The 22,855-nt window shown below is 45.4% G+C and overlaps 1 protein-coding gene across 4 annotated transcripts in view; it reads left to right on the forward strand.

The window, feature by feature from the left end:
• The window catches only part of KLHL36 (kelch like family member 36), a 100,039-nt gene extending 78,980 nt beyond the window's left edge, over positions 1 to 21,059 (forward strand). For 2 of the 4 annotated variants that reach the window (XM_074881310.1, XM_074881312.1), the window contains 5 exons: positions 330 to 455; positions 5,248 to 5,329; positions 9,150 to 10,223; positions 11,068 to 11,225; positions 17,647 to 21,059. In XM_074881310.1, the coding sequence (XP_074737411.1) occupies positions 5,270 to 5,329; positions 9,150 to 10,223; positions 11,068 to 11,225; positions 17,647 to 18,202 (1,848 nt within the window). In that variant the 5' untranslated portion in view covers positions 330 to 455; positions 5,248 to 5,269 and the 3' untranslated portion in view covers positions 18,203 to 21,059. Of the gene's footprint in view, positions 1 to 207; positions 456 to 3,948; positions 4,992 to 5,247; positions 5,330 to 9,149; positions 10,224 to 11,067; positions 11,226 to 17,646 lie in introns of those variants that run through there. The other 2 variants (XM_074881311.1, XM_074881309.1) reach the window with 2 other exon arrangements.
• The last annotated feature ends 1,796 nt before the right edge of the window (positions 21,060 to 22,855 follow it).

Genomic DNA, 22,855 nt, shown 5'->3' on the forward strand with positions numbered 1-22,855 from the left:
CCGCGCAGTGTCGAGCCCGCTGCCGCCCGCGGCCCGCGGCCCGCCTCCGCCCCGGGCTGCCAATGGCTCCGCGGCGGGCGTTGGGCCGGCCCCCCCCCGCCCCGCCCGGCCCCGGCGCGGGGGTTTCGGGGTGATGCAATAGCCCGGGGACGGGGTGGGGGGGTGGGGATGGGGGGGGCACCTGTGTTGAGGATGCGAAGCCGGGGCGCTGCCCGGGCAGGGGGGCGAGGGGCTCGTCCCGGCGCGGAGGACCCCCCGCAGTGATGCGGAGTTTGTTTGGTTTTTTTTCGGCCGGTGATATTTTTCCAGCCCCCCCGATGTTTTTCCAGCCCCTGACGGCCGGGAGGAGGAAGGAGGGAGCAGAGATGCGCAAGATGGAGCAGCCGCTGCCCTGCGCGGCGGGGCCGGGAGCCGGGCCCGGAGCACGGGAGGGAGCCGGGCAGGACTGAGAGCAGGTAGGCGGGGGGCTGGCGAGGAGCTGGCGAGGGGCAGTCGGGGGACTGGCGAGGGGCTGGCGAGGGCTGGCGAGAGGCAGTCGGGGGACTGGCGAGGGGCTGGGGAGGAGCTGGCGAGGGCTGGCGAGAGCAGGCAAGGGGCTGGCGAGGAGCTGGCGAGGGGCTGGCGAGGGGCAGTAGGGGGGCTGGCGAGGAGCTGGTGAGGGCAGGCGAGGGGCTGGCGAGGGGCAGTCGGGGGGCTGGCTAGGGGCAGGCGAAGGCTGGCGAGGGCTGGCGGAAGGCGAGGGGCCGGCTCCGAGCGCTGCTCGGGAGCCTGCGGGAGGAGAGCATCGTCCCGCAGAGCCGCGGGTGGGAGCTGGGCACCGCTCCCGTCTCCATCCAGCGCCCCATCGGGGGGGAAGGGGGGGATCTGGGAGGGTGACTGGGAGTCGTGAGAGCTCGGTGCTGCTTCAGGGGTGTCTGCGGGCGCGGGGTACCCGGGGGCGTGTGCGGGAGCGTGTTTTACCCCGTTTCGGATGGAGCGATCTCCCTCTACCGGGCTGCACCGCGGCGCTGCCGGCTCAGAACGGAGCCTAAGCCAAGGCTATGCGCTGGTGAGAGCTGCTGGGGTTTAGACCAAAGGGTAAGGGTTGTCTCTAAGACTGCACTTCAGTCCCGTGCCCACGGAAATAGAGACAGGTCCTCTGCTTTGCGGCTTGAAATTAATGTCACCAGATGTTGTTGTGCCCAAGGACCAGAGTTCTAAAAAACCAGTCCTTGTACATGTTAGTGGGTTTCTGCCCTAAACGTGGGGGGCTGGATATTGCAAATTTAATAAAAACTGCATTTCGTGATAAAAGGTATCACAGTTTGTTTCTTTTAAAGTTTGCAGTGAGATGTTTGTCGTTTATTTCACGCCAATATGTTGTAAATGTGAAGTCTGAAACCTCATTACCACACACTTGGTCTTTTCAGACATCTCAAGGAACAAGATCACCAGAGCATGTGCTAATTTTAAGATACATCATTTGCTGCTGTACAATAAGAAGCCCTAATCCTGCATGCAGCTTCTTCCAGAGAGAGCCCTGAGTGACATGAGGTTCCCTGTAGCATCAGGGCCCAAAACGCGAGCGTGTTGCTGCAGTGCATCTCTGTGATTAGATGAGGTCATAGGGAAGAGAGAAATATTTCTCAAGTCAGTCCAAGTGTAGGACACGGCATCTGGGTCAATCACGCTCAGTATCTGTAGACTGCAGGCTCTAGATGATAACATAATCACACATTAATAGTTCTGAATTCCTATTGATTTTCTTTTGGAACTGTCTTTAGGAACACTTTTTCTTTTTTAAAAGCTTTTATGCTGACCATTATCTACTCATAAACATATTTTTTTTAATAGTCTGCATTTATCATCCTTTGGCACTACCCTGCTGTTGTTTATACCTGTAACAGCTGCTGGTTGTCCTTGTCTCTTCAAGATTGTTCCTTAGCTTCTGATGTCTCCTAGAGCAGAGGCGGGTGGCTGAAATGTCATTTCCCTTAGAGGGAGAAAATCTCAACCTTGTTTCGGTCTCTGACCCAGTGGCTGGAGTGTTTGAATTATATTCATCAGGAACTTCATGCCTCACACTTTTAAGTGCCAGATTCAAATCTCAGAAATACATGCCGCCTTCTCTTTGCTTCTCTGCCTTGTCTTTGACATATTTTCATGGATTTTTTCCTATAATGCACGGAGGAATAAATATTGTGCTCAGCTTTATCAGGCTGTAATTGGAGAGGGGAAAACCTACTTGTCTGGCTTTGGTGAATTCTGATTTGCTTTTCATATGGGAGTTTTGAGACATCCATCTTCCACACATGGGTCTTTTCATCCTGTGCAGGAAGATGTCACTGGCCTGACAGAAGTGTCTGTCCGTCTCACAGGAGTCCTCACAGAGGAAGCGCAGAACAGGGAAAGTGAAAGGATTTAAAGAGGACTTATGGACTTCCTCAATAAAATGTTGGATATCTGGACTGACCTTCAGCTGTCTCGACTGTACTAATGAAGTTCAAGAAGGGCCTCAGAATGGGTAGAGGGAGCTGAGCAAACAGGATGGCTCTGCAGAGCGATGGTCCTACAGGAGGCTTAGCTGTTCTAAAATATATCACTAGTGCCTTGCTCCTGGGGCTCTTTGCTGTCACACCTTTTTGCTTCTTTTCTGATCTTTCTATGTGGCTGTCCCCAATCCTGCTTCTCCATCTCTTGTATTTTCTATGCAAGGGCAGAAACAGCAACAGAGAGAATAATACCCTCTCTCAGGAAAAGGCTGCTGTGAATTTGCAGATCACAGTTACCATTAGGGTTGTCACCAAAGTAGCTTTTTACTCAAACAGTCCAGGAATTGCAGGTCTTTATCCTGGGTCCCCATGGTCACAAGGGCTACAGAAGAGACCGAAGCTAGCAAAAACTGCTTCTCGTCTTTGGACTGAATAATCAATTAGATTAGTAGAGACCCATCATCATCCTCATTTTTTCTGGGTTGGCTGATGAAGAGCAGCCCTGCAGAGAAGAACTTGCAGGTACTGGTGGATGAAAAGCTGGACATGAGCTGGCAATGTGTGCTGACAGCCCAGAAAGCCAACCGTGTCCTGGGCTGCACCCAGAGCAGTGTGGCCAGCAGGTCGAGGGAGGTGACTCTCCCCCTCTACTCTGCTCTCATGAGACTCCCCTGCAGTGCTGTGTCCAGCTCTGGGGCACCAACATCAGAAGGACACGGACCTGCTTGAGCGGGGCCAGAGGAGGCCACAAAGATGATCAGAGGCTGGAGCACCTCCCCTGTGAGGACAGGCTGAGAGAGTTGGGGGTGTTGAGCTGGAGAAGAGAAGGCTCTGGGGAGACCTTAGAGCCACCTCCCAGGACTGAAAGGGGGCTACAGGAAAAATAGGAACAAACTTTTTAGCAGGGCCTGTTGCAATAGGACAAGGGGTAACAGTTTTAAACTGAAAAAGAATAGATTTAGATTAGGTATAAGGAAGAAATTTTTATGATGCGGGTGGTGAAATACTGGAACAGGTTGCCCAGGGAGGTGGTAGATTCCCCATCCCTGGAAGCATTCAAGGCCAGGTCGGATGGGGCTCTGAGCAACTGGATCGAGTTGAAGGTGTCCCTGCTCATTGCAGAGGGGTTGGACTAGATGACCTTTAAAGGTCCTTCCAACCCAAACCATTCTATGATTCTATGAAGAACAGACACAGCTGCCCAGATGCTACTGCCCCCGTGCTGGAGCCGTGACCTGCAGCTGAGGGACGGACATCAGCTGGGGTAGGTGACAGTGCCAACATCCCAGGCAGCCCTGGTACACTCCCCTTGTTTAAAACGCGGCTGCTCCACGCTCTACACATCATCTTCTGCCAGTAACAACTGCCCCGCCACTGCGTAGGACACGTGTCCGGGCTGGACTGTCCTCGGTGAGAGCAGATGGAGCTTGGACACATGCACAATCTTGCTGGCTTGTGCTGTCCTGACGATAACCTCTGGAAGATACCCAGGAGTGCTGGATCAACAAAGGGTTTTTTTCAGCGCTTTAGTGAAGACCATTGCACTGGAAGGGGACTCGGCGGGCTCTGCATACAAAATCCTTGCTTCTTACTCCACAGCTGAAGGAAGGGTACTCTCAGCCCTGCTGTTCACTACGGTGGTTTTTATTAACTTTTAAGCCTCCTGGGCCCAATCAATGAGAAGAAGCCCCAGAGCAGCGTTGCTGAAGAGGTGCCAGTAGCAGGCTAGGCGTTTCTGAGGTCAGATAGTCTCACGTTGTGGTAAGGAAGGTGAGATGGTGACAGGGCTTCTCGCTGTACCTTAATGCACACCCTCCCGCTCCGCAGAGTTTATCACAGCTTTACAGAATAACTCCGCTAAGACCCCGCCGCTCGCTGTAACAAACACCCAGACGCGGCCGCACCGCCATAGCTGCCAGCCCCGGCGCAGCCCCTCGGCGAGGCCCCGGCCGCCATTTCCTCTCGGCGAGGTCAGCGGAGGGCGCCCTGGCCCTGCCCCGCGGCGCCTCCCCCCGGCCCCGCCGCTTGCCCGGCGCCGGTTCCCGCCCCGCCTCGGTCCCTCCCCGCTCCCTCCCGCCGGCATTTCCTGGGCCGGCCATGGCGGCTGCGGGGCCTCCGGCGAGGCCGCCCGCCGCCCGCAGGGACACCGCGCTGTGGTAACTCCCGCTCCCGCCGCGGGGGACGGGACGGGGCGGGCGGCTGCGAGGTCCCTTTCCGCGGGCGCTTCCCCGCCTCCTGGTATTTGTTGTCGCTTTGCGTTTTTTCCCCTCTTTTTTTTTTTTTTTTTGGTTTGTTTTCCGGCTAAACAACCGCTGTGGGAAAGCGCAGCCGATGTAGCTCCCGGAGGACGGGCTAAGCGGCGGGCGGAGGATGAGCCGCCGCCGGAGAGCGGCCGGGCCCAGGGCGCAGCCCCGCCGCCCGGGCCGGCCCTGCCCCCGGGGCTCTGGGGCCCGCAGCGCGGCCGGGCTGGCGGCGACAAGGACATGATTTTACCCCCGGCCGCGATAGCGAGGACTAGCAGTAAGTAAATCACTTCCCGTCAGTAATATACGCGCTAGTCTGGGATTATACCCGACTTGTTGACACAACCAGGCATTAACAGCATGAGAAACCGACATCAGGGAGCGAAAAAAAAAAATAATGTTTAACTCTGGCATTTTCAAGCTGCAGATGAGCATGTGCAGGTCTTCTTAATTGTGTTATTTATTCAGCACAATATGGTTTTCCGCACTCTGGAAGGATTGGTATGCTGCTAACATCTTTGCTTTTGTTCTAGAAGTACTGCGGATCAGCCGGTCATGGAGGGAACCAGGCAAACCAGGATTTGTCGTCCACACAAGATAAGTGAATCCTCAAAGGTTTGTGCATTTTGTGTTGCCTACCAAAAAAAGCAAGTTACGGAAATAACAAGGGGCGGGGGGGTAAAGGCTCTCCTCTGGATGGGCTGTTTTCAAGGAATGTGAATATTCTGAGCTTTTAAAAAGAGATATGAAAACGGTGGTCTACCTGCTCAAATATTTTTGATATAAGAAGTTGCTAGTGATTTAAAAAAAAAAAAAAAGCAGCAGCAAATGGGCATCTGCTCGTCATGACTCATAACTTAAAAAAGAAACCCACATCATTGCAGCACAGTATTCTCCCTACATCAAAAATTCAGTCATTAAATGCTCTATGTTTATTTTGGGAATTTTTCGTACTGATCCGTCTCATAAAATCCAAGCTAATTGCAGAAGTAAAGCTGAGATCACTTTTTAGATTTACTCTTTGTTTTGTACAAGATGGGAGTCTCGATCCTGCAAACAGTAGTTATTCCAGTGAAGTCAAGAGATTTTCTTAGGTTTGTGAGGTTAAGTTTCTTTGTGTGGAATCTCTGTCTGCACAAATACGTTGATTTTAGTTGGGAATCCACGGAAGTCCATCTTAGGTGGCTCTTTATGCAGGTCATCGGGATGAAGACCTAAGATTTATGTTAATACCAGCTGTAATTAGTATGTTCACTTTGTTTCATACAAGTGAAAACTGCTTTTCTGTTCTAGTGCGAGAACTAGGTTACAGATGCTGCAGAGCAAGTACCTTGTGCTACCAACAACAACTAGAAAAGAGAAACTTTTAAGTGCCTGTATCTGTCTTATCAAAGTTGAACGAGACAGATCCCATTTTCTTTTGCATCATTGACGAGTAGTGGTACTGCATTAACAATCTGAAAGAAATTAGATCTTTGAATCCGAAGGAAGATAAAATACTGCTCTAATACAATTGATAAAAGATAAATAGGACTAATTTTTAAATGCATCCCTACCAATAAAATCTTTCCCTGAGTGCTGATCCTGTCTGCCATTTAAATGGTTTAGTCTGAATGTAATAATAATTCATCACATTAAAAATTAATTAACTTGACAGCATTGTTTTATTTTCTTGCTTAGACAGCAGCTGTCACTATCTGTTAAACTTAGAATTACTAGATAATGCTAAAGCTGTTTTACAGAATATAAATAGCTTGAGAAAGATGTTCGTGTTTAGTATAAAATTAGTCTTGGTTTTGAAATGTGCAGCTATCAGCTTCTGTTACTGGCTTACTGAACGAATGAACTTGCTAAGTGGCTGAAATATGTTAATGTATTCTGAGTCCATCCAATGCCATATGTAATGATTTTATGCTTGATTTCTGAAGTAGCAGCAGTTCTACATGGCAACAAGGATTTTAGGAGTGCAATTTGTCAGGCGTATTTGCGGTCAGGATTATGCTGCTGACTCGACAGCCAGCTAAGTAAATAGGGATCTCTGGCAAATCTTATATTCTGGTGTAATCTTGTTATGCGCAGTGGTGGTATTAGGGAATATTAGAGAGAAATGATCAGCTAATTTACGGAGACAAGAGGCAATGTGTTTTTGCTTTAATCCAATAACTGACCCCCATGAGTCAGATTCAGAAGAGGGTGCTGTAAGATGTTAGTTATTGTCTGTTCATCCACTGTGCTTTATCATAGTTGCCACAAATGTGTGGTTTGTCCTTTGCCATATTTATTCTTTGTCCTGCTTACTCCATCCCCTGGTATCTGCTTGGGCTCCTGTATGATACGAACATTTCTTGACCTCAGAAAAATGAAGATTAAAAACTTTTCAGTCCTTAAACCGCACAATTTTTTCTGTTACAGATCTCTGGCAGTTCTGTTCCTCAGTAGAAGTTACTTTGTTGTCTATGCCATAGATCCCTTTTCAAGTTCAGAGATATGATGAGGCAATGAGTATAAGGCAAATTAAAGAGTTTTGGCCTCGAAAACTTGTAATTATTGAGGCCTCTTGACTTAGATTGGTTTAACTCTGTACACTTGTATGTACAAAGTTACTCCAACAGAAGGCTTTTTGGCAGCTTAGTCTCCATTGTTTAGAAAAGAGGGTAAGCAAAACTAAAGAGAAACCACTGGGATATCACACTAAGAGCAGCACATTTGGTTATTAATTTGGGTCTCATCTTTGGCAGCCTGCCTGTTGCTATACCACTGACTGCTAAAAGGCAGACGTGGGAGGTCAGGCTCCCAGTGTTGGTGTTCGCTCAGGATGATTGGCTGCCATCACGTCTGGACAGTGGTGAGCTGCATGCGTTAATCCTGGTTATCTCATCGTAGAGAAGAACAATTACCAAATTATGTACACAGGGTGCGTATCTAGAGTGAGGGTTGCGCACGGGGGAAAAAACTTGGCTCTAGGACTTGAACCTTTCCCATCCAGGTGGGTAGAGAGATTGTCTCACCACAATTTAACCAACCCATTCATAGCTTAGCCAGACAGCAATAATCATGTGCTTTCTGTTGGGGAAAGCAGGAAAGCCACAGATGGGATTTCTAGGAGAAGCAACAGCTTGGTGAAGGAAAAGTTGAATGCTTGAGAGGCCTGAAGAGACCTCAGGTCATCAGTGTGACTGTTCTCAATGTAGATACAGACTGAGACACCTTTTCAGGGCGTCAAGGAATGCAGTCTGAGGGTGTAGCACTGGGCAAGACCTACAGCCAGAACTGTTCAGAGCTAACTTAGGTACGATACAAAGATGTGCTTCCTTCCCACTCCTTTCGTTTCTCTTACATGTTCTTACAGGCTCTGCAACTCTGTCTGTTTTGGATTTGGTAATTAAAGTTATGTATTTGCATTTAACTTAACCTGGCTTTTATTAAGAGAGATCACAAGGTAACTGACTGTACCGTCAATCATTCCATTCCTCCAGAAGGATGGTCCTAAAAGCTGTCTTCTGCAGGACATTCAAGGGGCAACAAAGTGTTTCCATTTTGGTTCTTCTTAAGACTGGTAACGTGAGTCTGTGAGAAAGAGGCAACCAGTGTTTGCCTGAAAAGCTCTGTGGCACGTACAGAGCTGGTGGGAAGAATGTCCGGACCAGAGGGATCCCAGAAGGGCACTTAATGGACATGTTCTGAGGGCATTTTCCCCTTTCTTTAAAAGAAAAATATTTAGTCATATTCATTGAAACAAAAACTACCTCGGCTTCTGGAAGCAAGTCAAAGTCTTATGGGAATAAGTTATCCACATGTGTGGCTTTGCACATAAATAAACAGCTATTATTTTTGAATGCAGTGTGTGTGCCTGGAATAATATGGAAAGAAAGAGAGGGATTTTACCCTAACGAGCTTAGAGTTCTGAAAAGATTTAAGAGGGGGTAGCTGTCAAGTAAGCACTAACCCAAACAATACATGGGCTGAATGAAAATTTGGCATACTGCTGCATGTCTGTCTCCCACTCCAAATATTTAGCGAGTAGCTTAGTTGAGAAGAACTCTGTAAGGAGTCATTTGGGGGACAAGTAAGAAAGGAAATGTCAGCAGGATGTCTCGAAGACAAAGAGTGGAAGAGTTTCAGAAAATTGTGCCTGTATAAATCATCAGGCAGGAGGTTTGGATGCAGCGTTGTGGAGGAGGTAGGACTAAATTATAAAAAAGCGGATTGGGAAGCAGTAAGAGTCTGCACAGTCCTTTCAAAGTGAAGGTGAGGAGCTTGGGCTCATACTATGTTGCTTACCAGCTGTTTCAGGTCAGAATTTATTACAGATGTGCAACACAAGTAAGCGTTCTTTCTCTCATGTATGACTACATCCAATGGGAAAACACTTTGTGCACACTGAAATTTACCTTGGTGAAGATAACATCTGCCTGATACTCTTTGTTTGTTCCAGGTGTACAGGTGGGATGACCACTCTAGCCTTGTTCTTCAGAGCCTGAATGAGCAGAGGCACCGAGGCCTCTTCTGTGACATTGTCCTCGTGGTGGATGAACAGAGAGTCCCTGCCCATCGGAACCTCCTCGCTGTTTGCAGTGACTATTTCAACTCGATGTTCACCATTGGTATGCGAGAAGCCCACCAAAAAGAGGTTGAACTTTTTGGAGCCTCTTACATCGGTCTCAAGGCTGTGGTGGATTTCCTGTATGGCAGTGAGCTGTCTTTAGATGGAGGCAATATCGACTATGTGCTCGAAACTGCTCACCTGCTGCAGATCTGGAAGGTGGTCGACTTCTGTTGCGAGTATCTGGAGAATGAAGTCAGCGAGGAGAACTATTTGTACCTGCAAGAGCTTGCCTCTATTTACAACCTGAAGCGCCTTGACTCCTACATTGATTCTTTCATCTTGCAGAACTTCGGCACGCTCTCTTTCACCCCGGATTTCCTGCAGAACATTTCCTTGCAGAAGTTGTGCCAATATCTGGACAGCAGCAACGTGCAGCAGGAGTGTGAGCACGACTTGCTGCAGGCTGCCTTGCAGTGGCTTACCCAGTACCCAGAAAGGGAGAACGAGGCTTACCAGGTTCTGGACAACATTCATTTTCCCTTGATACCTAAAAGTGATCTCCTCCATCGAGTCAAGCCTGCTGTCTGCTCTCTTCTTCCCAAAGAAGCAAACTGTGAGGGGTTTATAGAGGAGGCGGTGAACTATCATAATAACGTCACGGCTCAGCCAGTGCTGCAAAACAAACGGACGGCTCTGCGGACCTGCGAGGAAAGGCTCCTCTTTGTGGGCGGGGAGGTTTCCGAACGGTGCCTGGAACTGAGCGATGATACCTGCTTCTTGGACATCAGGAAGGGGCAGTGGGTAGCAGAAACCCCTCTCCCAGCCAGACGAAGTCACCACTGTGTTGCAGTCTTGGGAGGCTTCATCTTCATAGCCGGAGGCAGCTTTTCAAGAGACAATGGAGGGGATGCAGCTTCAAATCTCCTATATAGGTATGATCCCCGCTGTAACCAGTGGATAAAGGTGAGACTTAAGCTGTATTATTTCTCTGTTTAAAGTCCTTAATGTTTAGAGTGTTTTCTTCTTTTAGGTGGAAGGACAGGGCTCATTAGAATAGCCAGCATAGCACCACTCAGAAATGGAAATTCAAGTTACTTAAGTTGAAAAAGCACCTACTTGAATCCTTTGTGGGAATGCTTAAGTTACACACACAGCGAAAGAGTCTGGGGCAGATTTTCGACTTCAAGTGGGATTTGGGCAGCTCATCTGTGAAATTCCTGGTCAGCATCCACCTGCAACTCTTTAGATTACTTTTGGGAATAATGCTAGAATGGATTTACAGAGGTGATTGCTTAGTTCATCTTTCTCGAGCAGTAGCACCTATAACTAAATAAAAAATGGGTCTGATGTAAAAAGCGAATGTCTCTGACACTTGTGAAATGTCTCTGTGCTAAATGTCTCTTAGAACAAGCTATTCACTTCCAGTCCTGCTGTAAAACCCTGCGGCAGTGCAGGTTCCTATAGGAACCGATCATCCTGTGTGGTTCAGCTGTGGTTTTGAGTGATTCCAATATATGTTCCTTGCAGAGTTTTGGAAGGAGGCCCATGTAACACAAACATTTATAGAATAACCTGTCTCTTGGATACTGCCTATTGTCCCCTTTTTTGAAAATGAATGCTATGTAATGTGCTACTGCAGAAAACCAAAAGTACTTTATGAATATATAATGGTCGAAACCAGTAGCTCTCCTTTCCAAATAAATGGCAAGAAGCAACTTTTTTATCCTCAGACATGAATATACCTTAAGTCAGCTTGCTTACCAGATGTTTGAAGATGTCAGCATGTTATTTTTTTTTTTTTTGACAGGTTGCCTCCATGAGACAACGCCGTGTAGATTTCTACCTGGGAGCTATTACTGACATGCTGGTAGCTGTTGGTGGCAGGAATGAAAATGGGGCACTTTCTTCAGTTGAGACCTACAGTCCTCAGAAGGATTCATGGTCCTATATAGCAGGCTTGCCCAGGTAATGGAGATGTTTGGAAAGTTATCCTGTGTTTGAAGAACGGTAGTAAAAGGGAGCTTGTGTGACTTTAGCTGATGAATGGGTATCCCTAGAAGGGAGGCAGGGGGATGTATAACCAACGTGCTATCGACAAGTAACAAACCGTATCAGCGTTTGGTATTTGAGCAATCATCTCTTCCAGGCAGTGTGCCTCACGTCAGCTTGACTGGTTTCAATTTTTGTCCTGAGGTACGTCTGAAGGATGGGAGGGAGACCTCTTACCATTTCACTCTACTATTCTTAAAATAATTTTACTGAGGTCACTTGGAGTAGAATCTTTTCAGAGGCAATATTTAGATCTTGATCAAAGGCTTCTATAATTTATTTGGCCTTACTTTGGTTTGATTGTTTTCCTTGTAAGGTGTTTCCCTCTGGCTGCTCAGGTTGGCTGTTGCAGATAAACCACGTTTACCTGCATTGCAAATAGATAACCCTGGCAAATGTGACCTCTCTTTCTCTCAATCTGAGTTAAAATTTAGCTGCTCTACTTCTGAGAGGCTTTAGTACTGCAGCTGCTCTTGTAACAGCAGCACAAGACATTGCTAGTATTTTGAATCAACGTTTGGGTGGTGACTTCATAAGAACAGTACAATAACATTTCATTTGCAAACAGCTATTCAGATTTAGTAATATTTCACATTCATGGAGATTACAGGGGTATTGGCTATATGGATGGTATTTTCACGATGTCTGATACCTGCAACTTCAGCAGCAGTGCTTGTTTTCTTAGTGGCATCGCGAACAAGATACTCGCAATTTGATTTGAGAGTTCAGCTTTTTTTTTCCCTTATTCCCTTAGCTGCAGAGCTATAGGCAGCCAGTGAAGGCACAGAAGCCTCTTGCCCGATTCTATTTTGGGCAGGTGCTGCAATGCGAGTCTGATCCAGGCTAACAGCTGGGCTCGAGTGCTCTTCAGAAGCAGGATGCTTTTTTTCCATTTTATTTCTGCTCACATAGGCAGATCTAGCAGTTGAGGCTGAACACCACAGTCTTTCCTGGGAAGCTGTGTAGGAGAGTATCTTCAGTTCATAAGCCCTTCTGTTAATTGGGGTGACCTGTGAGATCCCAGTAACATCTCATAGAAATTGTAGCACAGCTTTCCTTTTTTTCTTTAAACATTTTTCAAAGAAACCTAGATGTGACCTGACTGCCTTGTATGTTGTTAGGAAAACACTCCCCTTAGAACCAGTATGGATCTGTTTTTCCCAGCATGTAAGTGGTCCTGGGGAAGCTTGCAGGCTGTAAGCTGTCTGAAAAGGGGAGTTTTTCTGCATGTTCCTACTGCTACCTGTGTGTTGGCTTTGGGAATTTTGCAGCTGCAAAAATGAACTTTGACGTGGGGGGTGTTAATTTTTTATGAGATTGCCTCGCTGATCCGCTTGGACTGGCAAAAGTCCCCCTTATGGGATAGACCCTGCTTATACTGACTTAGCTGGTTGCTAAGCTGCAGGGTTAGGCTGTAGTACAGCGACTATTTTAAGTTATTGCTGCATCCCAGAAAAATAATTCTGCATCCTCTCTTCCTGCCTGCTCTGTCCTTGTCCCATGCTAACTGTCCCTTGCGCCAGCTTGGGTGTTTGTGCAGCTGTGTAGTGAACTAGATATTTTCCCACTTTCCCATGTAGCTGCTCCCATGCATGTTAATATGTCATTAGTTAGATCTTAATGGACACTTAGTATCTTCAGCTTTTCTGTCTTCTCAGCCCTCTTTCTCCTTTTGGAGAACTTTTGCATTGGGCAGTATATTGTTTGCAAGAACTGCTTTTCTGCACAGAAGGAATAAAGTTAAGAGCTTTATGCAGGTTGCAAAAGGCAAAACTCAGTGCAGAGGTGGACAGCAGGAAGAAACCTCCTGGGTGCAGGGACAAGGGAATGCTGCTTGAGCCTAGAGAGACATATGTGGCTCTGGCAGGTGTGGGTGGCTGCTGGAAGGGACGCGGGCAGTCCTTTCCTGATCTACTTCAGATGGGTTTGCTGGCAGCAGAGGAAGGATGAGAGAGAATTTTGTCATCTAGTCAAGACGAGAAGAAAGCATGCTAGCTACAGTTCCTTCTGTGTACTCCTGTCTTCTCTTCAGCATACTCTGATGTGATCTCTGTTTTCCTCCCTACCACATGCTTTTGTTTCTCAAACTGATTATAGTTACTGTTTTTACCCAGCTAACATCTTCTCCAGCTCTATTCTAACAGCAAGTCTTTTTTTCCTCATGAAATCCTCTGCTTCCTGATTGCCTGATCAGGCAACACATCCCAATGTGGCTGTCTTGTTCCCTGCATTTTTCTGTCGTGTTCCCTCTGAAGAGAAAATGGGCAGGTTTTTTGTCCTCTTGGGTGCATGGCCACCAGAAGCAGGCTCCCTGCCCGCAGCTCTGGTGGTGTTCCTGACTGCTCTAGGCCAGCAGCTGCCTGGAAGACTATTCCCTGGAGCGACAGGCACATGTTGAGGTCATTTGGGGGTGTAGGCTTGCGTAGTTCAGTTTGAGCTGCGTGGGGTTGGACTCTCAGAAGTTGTATTTGTTAAAGCTTCTACTCTGAACATGCAGAAAATGTTTTGTGTTTTTTTTTTTTTTTCCTCCCCAAGGGTTATAGCTTGCCATGTGTGTGGAGATTTTCAGGGGAAAGGCAATGGTTGTGTCCTTGAATACACACGCCTCCTGTCCACTGCCAAATCCTCTGTCCATGTTGCTGTATACAGGCACGGTCATGCTCCTCTGAGGAAGAAGTTTGCAAGCTCTTTTTTCACTCTTCTTTTTCCCTCACCCCAACATGGCCAAAACAACACATTGTTTTCCCTAACCACTTTCTTGGAAGGAGCTGAACTGTTTTGACTGAAATAATGCTGTTTTTCTGAAGAAGCAAACACAGCCACTTGAGGCAGATGCTTAGCATGGAAAACTTCAGCCAAGCTATCTAAAGGGTGGACCTGGTCCAAGTCTGCTACAAGTGAATTTTGCCTGACTCTCAGTCGGGTCCTTGGTTGTGGGATACCTTTCCCATTCTTCAGAGAGGTCCTTTATATTTTTCACCCTTTTCCCAGGCTCTCTGGGAGCAGTTCCTGCCATAGTTTCTAGCCCGGAAGGGAGCAGCGGTAGCTGACAAGCTTGGCAGAGCAGAAGTTGGTGCAATGTGTTCTCATCGTGAATAGAGCATGAAAAAGTCTGCTGCAGACATCAGTGAAATTAATTGAGTGGCCCTAGGTTAAAATTTGGCAGAACAACTGAAAGCAGTTGTATAAGGGAATACGTTGGAACAGGTTAACGAATGATGGTATCTGCTCTGCTAGTTGTGTCATGAATAATCTTGCAGGGTTTGCAGCAGGTGGACACTGAGATTCAGAGCAACCACAGCTCGCCTGGACTTTGGTTGGAGCAGGGGATTCCCAAAACTTTCTCGAGTTAGGCTAAGTCTTCTTCTGTTTAAGAAAATAAATGGTAGGTTTTCTAGCATTTGCTGAATGGCGTTACTGTGTCAGAAACTGTCATTTTTGCAGCATTGTATTTAGGTAAGTTCTTCAGAATCCACAACTGGCTCTAGCAGATGTTCTGCCTCAAAACTTCTTTCTCCTTAATGCCTCTATCTTTTTCCGGGCACTGTTACAGATAACGCTGCCAAAACACTTGATGCTTTCTGTTGGAGGATGTCTGGACCCACTGTATTGAAGTGTCCTGTTCTGTTGCCTATTTAGAAATGCCTCTATTTAAACCATAGGGCTTGCAGAAAGGATTCTTATTGATCGTTTTCAATTTGTGCATTGTGTTGCATGCAGTTTTCTATTAACGGGAAGCCGGGTATGTGCAATTTTGGATGAACTCTTCTGAAGTCAGGCAGAGTGAAACACCTCTAGTGTATTTCAACGGGTAATCTTCCTGTATTGAAAAATAAATTGATGGTCGATTTGGTGCTTCAGATATGATTGCCTCTTTCAGATTACTTTTGTAGCTATTGCTATTCACTAGATATAGCCATTGATTGAGGCAAAAAGAAAAGCATCAGTGCTTTTTCTGTAGCTGTCTATGCTAGACTGCATGCACGTGCTTTAGAGAAAATATCTATTGCTTGCTTACCTGTACAGAATTCCATTTTCCTGTTAGTGTAGGAAAACATTTAACCTACTTCTCCAAAGGTCACTCAAGTTTTTCGTAACTTAGTCATTTTTTTTTAAATTCCAAATGCTGAATGTAATGGGATTGCTATCAGCAGTACAATAACCCTGAGCTTTGTGTTGGATTCAGTGTCATTGCACTCTTCTCCTTCTGACTCCTCACAGCTGTTACCTGACACTACCTCTACAGTGGAGTGCACTGCACGTCCTCCAGGTAGCTTGCTGGTTAGATGTGGGTTTAAAATCCAGTGCAGTTTGAGAAAGGAAATGAATTCAAGTTGTCCATCCCACTTCCCAGACAGGTAGTCTACATTTTAAGACGCATTCCTGTGTATACAGAGAAGCAAAGACTCTGTGTATACAGAGATAGCAACCAGACTGGGTGCCACTGGAGGGATATGCTCCCGGTTCTTGTCCGTAAAAGACCACAAAGAAGGTGGAGCAGCATCTGCTCACACTACACCTGCTGTAGCATTTCTGGCAGGTGTGAAGGCTGGAGTGCCTGTGCTCAGGGGATTTCATGTCAAACAGAAGCACTGAGCGTGAGTTACGGGCTTCCATGGTTATGCAGATTGTGAGCTGTGGAATTTCTGAGTTGCCTTTTTGGATAAAGTCTCATAGCTATGCCTTAGCCCTCTCTTTTTCCTTTCTTTCTTTTTCCTGAGTGGCTAAGAAGCAGTACAGTTCTGAAGTCATCCCTGCAGGGTCTTCAGGGATGGTGCTTCAGCCCCTGTAAGTTGAAAGGTCTGTCCCGGTCACTCAGCATTCTTAGGCTAAGTGTGTCAAGGATTTTTCTGTTTCTTGTAGCAGGAGCCTGTTAAAATATCTGATTCAGACACTGGTCAGGGATCAGAAGCTTCGGTAGGCATCTAGACTAATAAACATCTAGCTTTTCTCAGAAGCGTTGTGCTTTCAGGGTAAATGTGGGTTTTCTTTTCTATTCCACCTATTCCCTTGGCACAAAAGTGTTTGGCACTTCGGTGTGTGGAAGAAGTTACCGTACCGTTTGTGTAGCTGAGAGAAACTATTACCATGCGAAATAAAAACAGCTCAAGGTTCTATCCACGTTGAGATTTGAGCGTGTTCAGGCACGGTTCAAAAGCATTCCAGGCTAAAGTAATGCTAACATAGGTTTGTCTGCCATAGAGGTTGAGTTGTCTTGTGTCCTTGACTACAAAGGATGGTAGCAGAGGCTCATGAGTGCAGCATGATGAGTATATTGCTCTGCAGCCCTATGGGTATTAAATTGTTTGAGCTTTTTGTACCAGTGTGTGAGCCAGTTTGCCGCCACAGCTACACCTTTTGACACCCCCCACACCTGAAAAAAGAAAGACAGGCGTGTGCAGGAAGTGTACGTTCAAAGAAACTGAGGCTGTCCCTTGCCTTAGCATTCCAATTCTAAGAGCTCAAAGGGGTTTGGTCAGGAATATCCTAGTGTGAAGTTAAGAACAGCCTTAAGAACTAGGTTAGTAGTGGCTTTGTTATATCTGATCAAAGGGGTTTTCTCTCTGCCCTGTGGAAGCAGCATGCGTGGTGTTGGTTCTACCATCTCATTTTGTCTTATTTCAAACATGGACTCTGATCTATGATTGACTGAGGTCTGTTGCCTTGTCTTGGGGTGACCAAAGAAGTTACCACCTGTGTAGCAGAAGTGGTAGAGCAGGTGGATATCTCGTGAAAAGAACGCTACGTGTATCATGACTGCAAATAAACTGGGCTGTGAGCACTAGTGGGTAAGAAACGTGATTCATGATCCTGAAGCTGTGGAAGGGGAAGGCAGCAGTAGTGTTCTTGTTGGTTTTTCTTGGTTAATCACGACTGGTAAGTCTGAGAGGTATCATGATTATTTCCTCTTTCTGTCATAGAAACCCTTGCTGAGATGTGGATTTTTTCCTCTCTGCCCTCTCAGACTGATCCAACCCAAGCACTGGAGCAGGAAAATGGGAGTGAAGGCCATGCCAACTAGAGCAGGATGGGTTACTTCTGTTGTATGACACACTGTAGAGGATGCCTTAAAAAGTGATTGTCATACCTTAGCGCTCTGTAGCGACCAGGTATGAAAAGGATGCCTTAAAAAGTGATTGTCGTACCTTAGCACTCTGCAGCGCAGGGTGAAGCGGTATGAATAAGAATAGTTACTGGGTAACTAACAGGATTAGGGATTTTTCTGTCTTTAGTTACTGTTTATTTTCTTCTTTAGTAGCAGTCCTTGTTGAATGCTTGTGTATCTTGATAAAATCCGTAAGTACTAAGTTGGATCTTTTTTGTTTGCCTGTCCTAGGTTTACCTATGGCCACGCTGGAACAGTCTACAAGGAATTTGTGTACATTTCAGGAGGCCACGATTACCAAATTGGCCCCTACAGAAAAAACCTGCTGTGTTACGATTACCGCACAGATGTTTGGGAGGAGAAGAGGCCAATGATCACTGCCCGGGGGTGGCACAGCATGTGCACCTTACAGGACAATATCTACTCCATTGGTGGCAGCGATGACAACATCGAAACCATGGCTCGGTTTGACATTCTGAGTGTGGAGTCGTACAGCCCTCAGTGTAACCAGTGGACCAGAGTTGCTCCTCTCTTGCAAGCAAACAGTGAGTCAGGGGTGGCAGTTTGGGAAGGCAAGATTTATATCCTTGGAGGCTACAGCTGGGAAGAAACAGTCTTCTCCAAAACAGTCCAGGTTTATGATAAGGAGAAGAATAAGTGGTACAAAGGAACTGACTTACCCAAAGCGATCGCTGGTGTGTCTGCATGTGTCTGTGCATTGAAACCCAAAACAGAGGACAAAAAGAAAAAGACGAAAACAAAAAAACATCAAGATCGAGGAAGATGACTACTTCTGGATAACCACCCTTTGATGGTGGACTCCAAAAAAACCTTGTATTTAATCATTTCTATCTAACCTTGATTCGTTCCTCTTTTTTTTTTTTTAAATGGGGGGAGGCATCTTCTGAAGCCTCAGAAAATACACAGTTGAATGTGGTTTTTGGATTAAGATCATGTTTAAGGTAAAAACAACAAAAGAAACCAAAAAACCCCCCTCCTACTATATAAGGGGAGATATGGCAAGAGAGGTCATGCTGCTCTCCTGAATGTAAGGCTTAGTCTTCTGTGGTTCATGGCATTTCCACATACATCGTATTATATTGACGTTTTTAAAATAAAGTTGAATTTGTGGCTGAGATGATAATGTCAAGGGGGAAGAGGCAGAGGAGTAAGTGTCTGGTTTGAAGTTACAGAGCAGTTCAAAGGAGTTCAGAAGCAACTGCTGAGGAAAAAATGAAATGGATGTTCGATGTTGTAAATCTTGAATTTTTGTAACGTTAAATTTCATTTACAATACGTTCTTGAGTTCTTAGTATCAGATTTCTGGAACACGTGAGTGTTCAAAGAGAATATTGCTTTTGGTGAATGCAGGTCAGATCAGCTTGAAGAGCAAATAACTCCACAGTACTCTTAAGCTTAAGAAGACCTTACTGTGTGGCTAAAGAATAGATGGGATTGACTTGGGCTTGGATTGATAGCAGTGTGAACTTTGAAATCTGGGAAAGGCAAGATGACTTCTGCATCCCTTGTTGTGGCGCTTTTCATATCTAAACACAATAGCAAGTTTTTCTTGGGTTTTAAAAACGTGCCCCAGAGTGAGGGAAAAAATCTGTCCAAAAACTCGAAAGATTTGAGGATTTGAATGGAAACTGTACAATTTGCCTTGGGTTTCAAAGCAGATGGAACTGATAGAGCTCACTGAGAGTTTGGGGTTTGCTGGACAGAGTAACGGTGGGGAGAGATGGCAGGAGGAGCCTTCAGGTGACCTGGAAGCAAGAAGATGTCCCTCAGCAGCCCTACCAGGCTGTAGAAACTGGGATCCACTTCACTGAACTCCAGCCTCACAGTGGTCACAGCTAGTAGCCCGTGTGAGCAGGGGCCTGTACTGGACTTGTCCGCTGTCAAAAAGCTTATTAACCCACAATGATTAATTGGGGTTCAGTAATCCTGAAGAACAGCAACTTGGATTTGTACCTGAGCAAATAGCTGACACTTTCCTCTTGGGGTTTGGGATTATTTTTTTTTAAGATCAAAATGTCTTTTCATGAGAGTGGCCTTTTCTGATGGATTTGGCAGGGACCGAAGCCATGGCTTATCAGGCATGAAACTGAATGCCTTCCCCAGCGAGACGGGTTCAAAAGGGAGAAACCCAAAATATGCTCAGGACTGTGTTTGGGATCCAGACAGTGGGACTGAACTGAAAATCGTCTGTTAGATCCTCTGTGTCACATTATCCTCTGCATACCAAGTAAAGAGATTTCCGACCCAAGTGTTAGTCCACCCTCTACAAACACAGCTGATTCTGCTGCAGATACTAAAATTCCCCGACTGTCTGGCCAGCTTTGAGGCATTCACCCTGGGGCATTTTACAAATGCACCTCTGATTTGCAAGAAGTCGATCACCAGCAATCTGATACAACCACTTCAGTTATTGTAGTAATGCCAAGCCGCAGATTAATATTCCTCCTTCCCAAAAGAAGACGTTTTTAGAAAGTTTTTAAAAACAACTTTTATACTTTTTTATAACACATTTTGCTAATTCAGTCTCTTGTTTGCCATATATTATATTATTTACTATAGAAGCTGCTGCTCTGTAATTGTGACCCCGTTGCTGCCGTCAGGAACTCATCCTTTGGTGGATCTTTTAGTGTCTGTGTAGTTGGTGGGGATGCGATGCAGCTGTTGGAGCAGCATTTACATTCTCAGCATTGTCAGGCAGTCAGCTATAACTGTGACTATTGTACGGCCTCTTCCCCGATAGTCCAGCTCGCCAGACATGCTAATAAACATGCTTTATTGTCAGCTACCGGTCATCTGCTGAGTGGATTTCAGGGGCTTTGCTTTAAAGTTCTGCTGGGGAACTGTTGATTGTAGCTGTTATTTCTTCTGCAGTCCTTTCACATCTCTCTTGTGCACCATATCCATGTATTTCAGATTTGCCTTTTTCTTTTCTTTATCTGGTATATGTACGGTTGATATCCTGCTACCTGCCTTTTTTCTTTTTTTTTTTTTCCCCAACTATTTACCTCAATAATTGGAAAACACTAAGAAAACATTTTTGCACCTAATTTCATTTGAAGCTCTTGTAAATGAAAGAACGCTTAGATACATTACAAGAACATATTTGTATTGAAAGAGGTACCTCTGAATAAATTTCTGGAGTGCAAGGAAGTTATAGGTTTCTTCTTCAGTACTAAGAAAGGATTTAAGAAAACTAGTTAAAATTTATTTTGTGAAACTCCTTGAGGTTTTTTTGGTCTTAAAAAAAAACCTCAGGGGTTAGTCTTTTATTTGCATTAACGGATTTATTTTAAAGCCTTTGTACACTGCATGAGGTAATGGGTATTCTTTTTTATCCAAAAAATAAATTAAAAAAACCCAACAAAAACAAAACCAAACATTTTGGTTATGACAAACTCATTAATGAGTTGCTCGGGTTTTTTTTTATATCTGAAATCCTTGCTATGTTGACTGACAACTACTTAACTTTTTGGGACATTTTCATGTGTAAGTATAGAACAAAAATTTCAAAGACTTCCTTTGTTTCTGTAATGGGTTGCTTGTTACTATATCCCCCTTTTAACGTGTTTATGTATTACATTAATGTCTGGAAACAATAAATCCAGTTTAGAATATTGTATTCATCACAGTCTGACTTGTGTATTGATTGGATTGGGGTTTTCCTTTTTGACAAATTGGAAAGAAGTAATTTAGTAATTATTTTAGGTGGCATTGATAATGGTAGAAACATTTTAATAGGCAGAAGCTAAATGTAACAATATGAAGTAGAAATATAACTGAGTTGGCTAATCCACCTTTTCTGCATCATGCTCCAAACCAGACAGTCAGAAATTACTTTTCATGTTTTTTGCTGCTGTGACAGCAGATCCAATCCAGTTTATATAGTGGTTTCAAAGACAGTGTTTAATGGGGAGTAGATAAACACAGTTATGACTTCATAACATTAAACTTAATTGCATAGGCAAAATATAACCTCAGTACTCATCAAAGTCAGCTTTATTTTTCCTGGTCCATTTATCGCCCCTTCCAAATCACAGGTTGAGTTTGGGCCATCTCTCATGTTACTAGAGGTCACTGGGGTATTGTACCTGTTGTTGCTGTGAGCATTTTTCCATTATTAAAGGAACAAGTGGTTGCCATTTGCAAGTCTGAGACCCGTGGTAGTAAGCACTGCTAAAAGCACAGTCTGGCAGAGAGGGCGTGCCTTTATATTTTGTGTGTTGTGTACCCAGACGTGGCTTATCATAACTCGAGATGTGTTAGTGAAAAGCAACAAGGCTTGAAAATAACCTGAGCTCCCCAGTGCTGAACTGTTTTCTGAAATCAGCGTGCTGGAATTCTGCAAAAGTGAAAGGGAGAACATGTATGGCACAAGTGGATTTCTACTTTAATTTGCAAGGTCTGGGCAGCCCCCTCAGCAAGTAATTAAGGTAGAGAAAAGGGGTATCATCCTCGTCTGTGCTCTTAGGGAATCAGCCTGGCTCCTGCACCTGTACATGCCACTACCTTCATCTCTAAGCCTTGTAAAACATTTTAATTCTTGTCAGGAAGCATGGTTTTCTTCCTGCCCTGGGGAAAAATAACTACTGCTCTACCTCATTTTTAAAAAGGCTCCTGTTGCCAAATTCTGAGGAAAGCTCGTTTTACCTGACACAAAACAGCTACCAAAAACCTCCTTCCCACACTTCCATGCCTGTATCTTGGCATCAGCATGTCAAGGAGCTGCTGCCTGTAATGCTGACGTTAGATAACACAAATCCCTCGAGATACCCTGCGGAAAAATTACACTGTGGTGTGAGATGCAGTTGTTTTGAAGGCTTGAGAAAGAAGCTGGAAATATTTTTTGTTCTCAAGTTGAAACCTTAAATTGAGAAAAATGTGCCTGAGTGTCTCTATAAAGATCAGACTGCTTTCTTCCAAATACTGGTGATTTTCTGTGTGCTGTCAGGATTCAGTATTCTGAAATGGCAGCAAGAAAGTGTCTCATGTCTAGGGACTTTAAAGAAATAGTTTAACTGTCAGAAAAAGATTCTAGATACTAATTGTGATTCTTACCTTGCTGACATATCTTAATGAAGCTCTGACCGGCAAGAATTTCTATGGAAAAAAATCCCAAGCTTTATATATGAATTTATTTCAGTTTCTCATCATATTTCAGTTCTCATGAATAATAGAGAGAAGCTAATTACACCTTCACGAACTTACGGCTTCGAGTTGTCTTAGGGCCCAGGTCAGGCAGATGCACCCCTGGTCCAGATGGAGACGTTCTGTCACTGTGCGCTGCGAGGCAGAGCATGGACGAGCTCCAGCTACTTGCAGTTTCCTTCTCCCTCCTGATAACTCTGCTACTGAGAGACACGCAGCCCAGCAGCGGGTTTGTTGATACCACACACATTTTTTAGCATCACGTAGGCTCTTT

The sequence above is a fragment of the Strix uralensis genome, chromosome 12 (genome assembly GCF_047716275.1).
Source record: "Strix uralensis isolate ZFMK-TIS-50842 chromosome 12, bStrUra1, whole genome shotgun sequence".
Classification (NCBI taxonomy): domain Eukaryota; kingdom Metazoa; phylum Chordata; class Aves; order Strigiformes; family Strigidae; genus Strix; species Strix uralensis.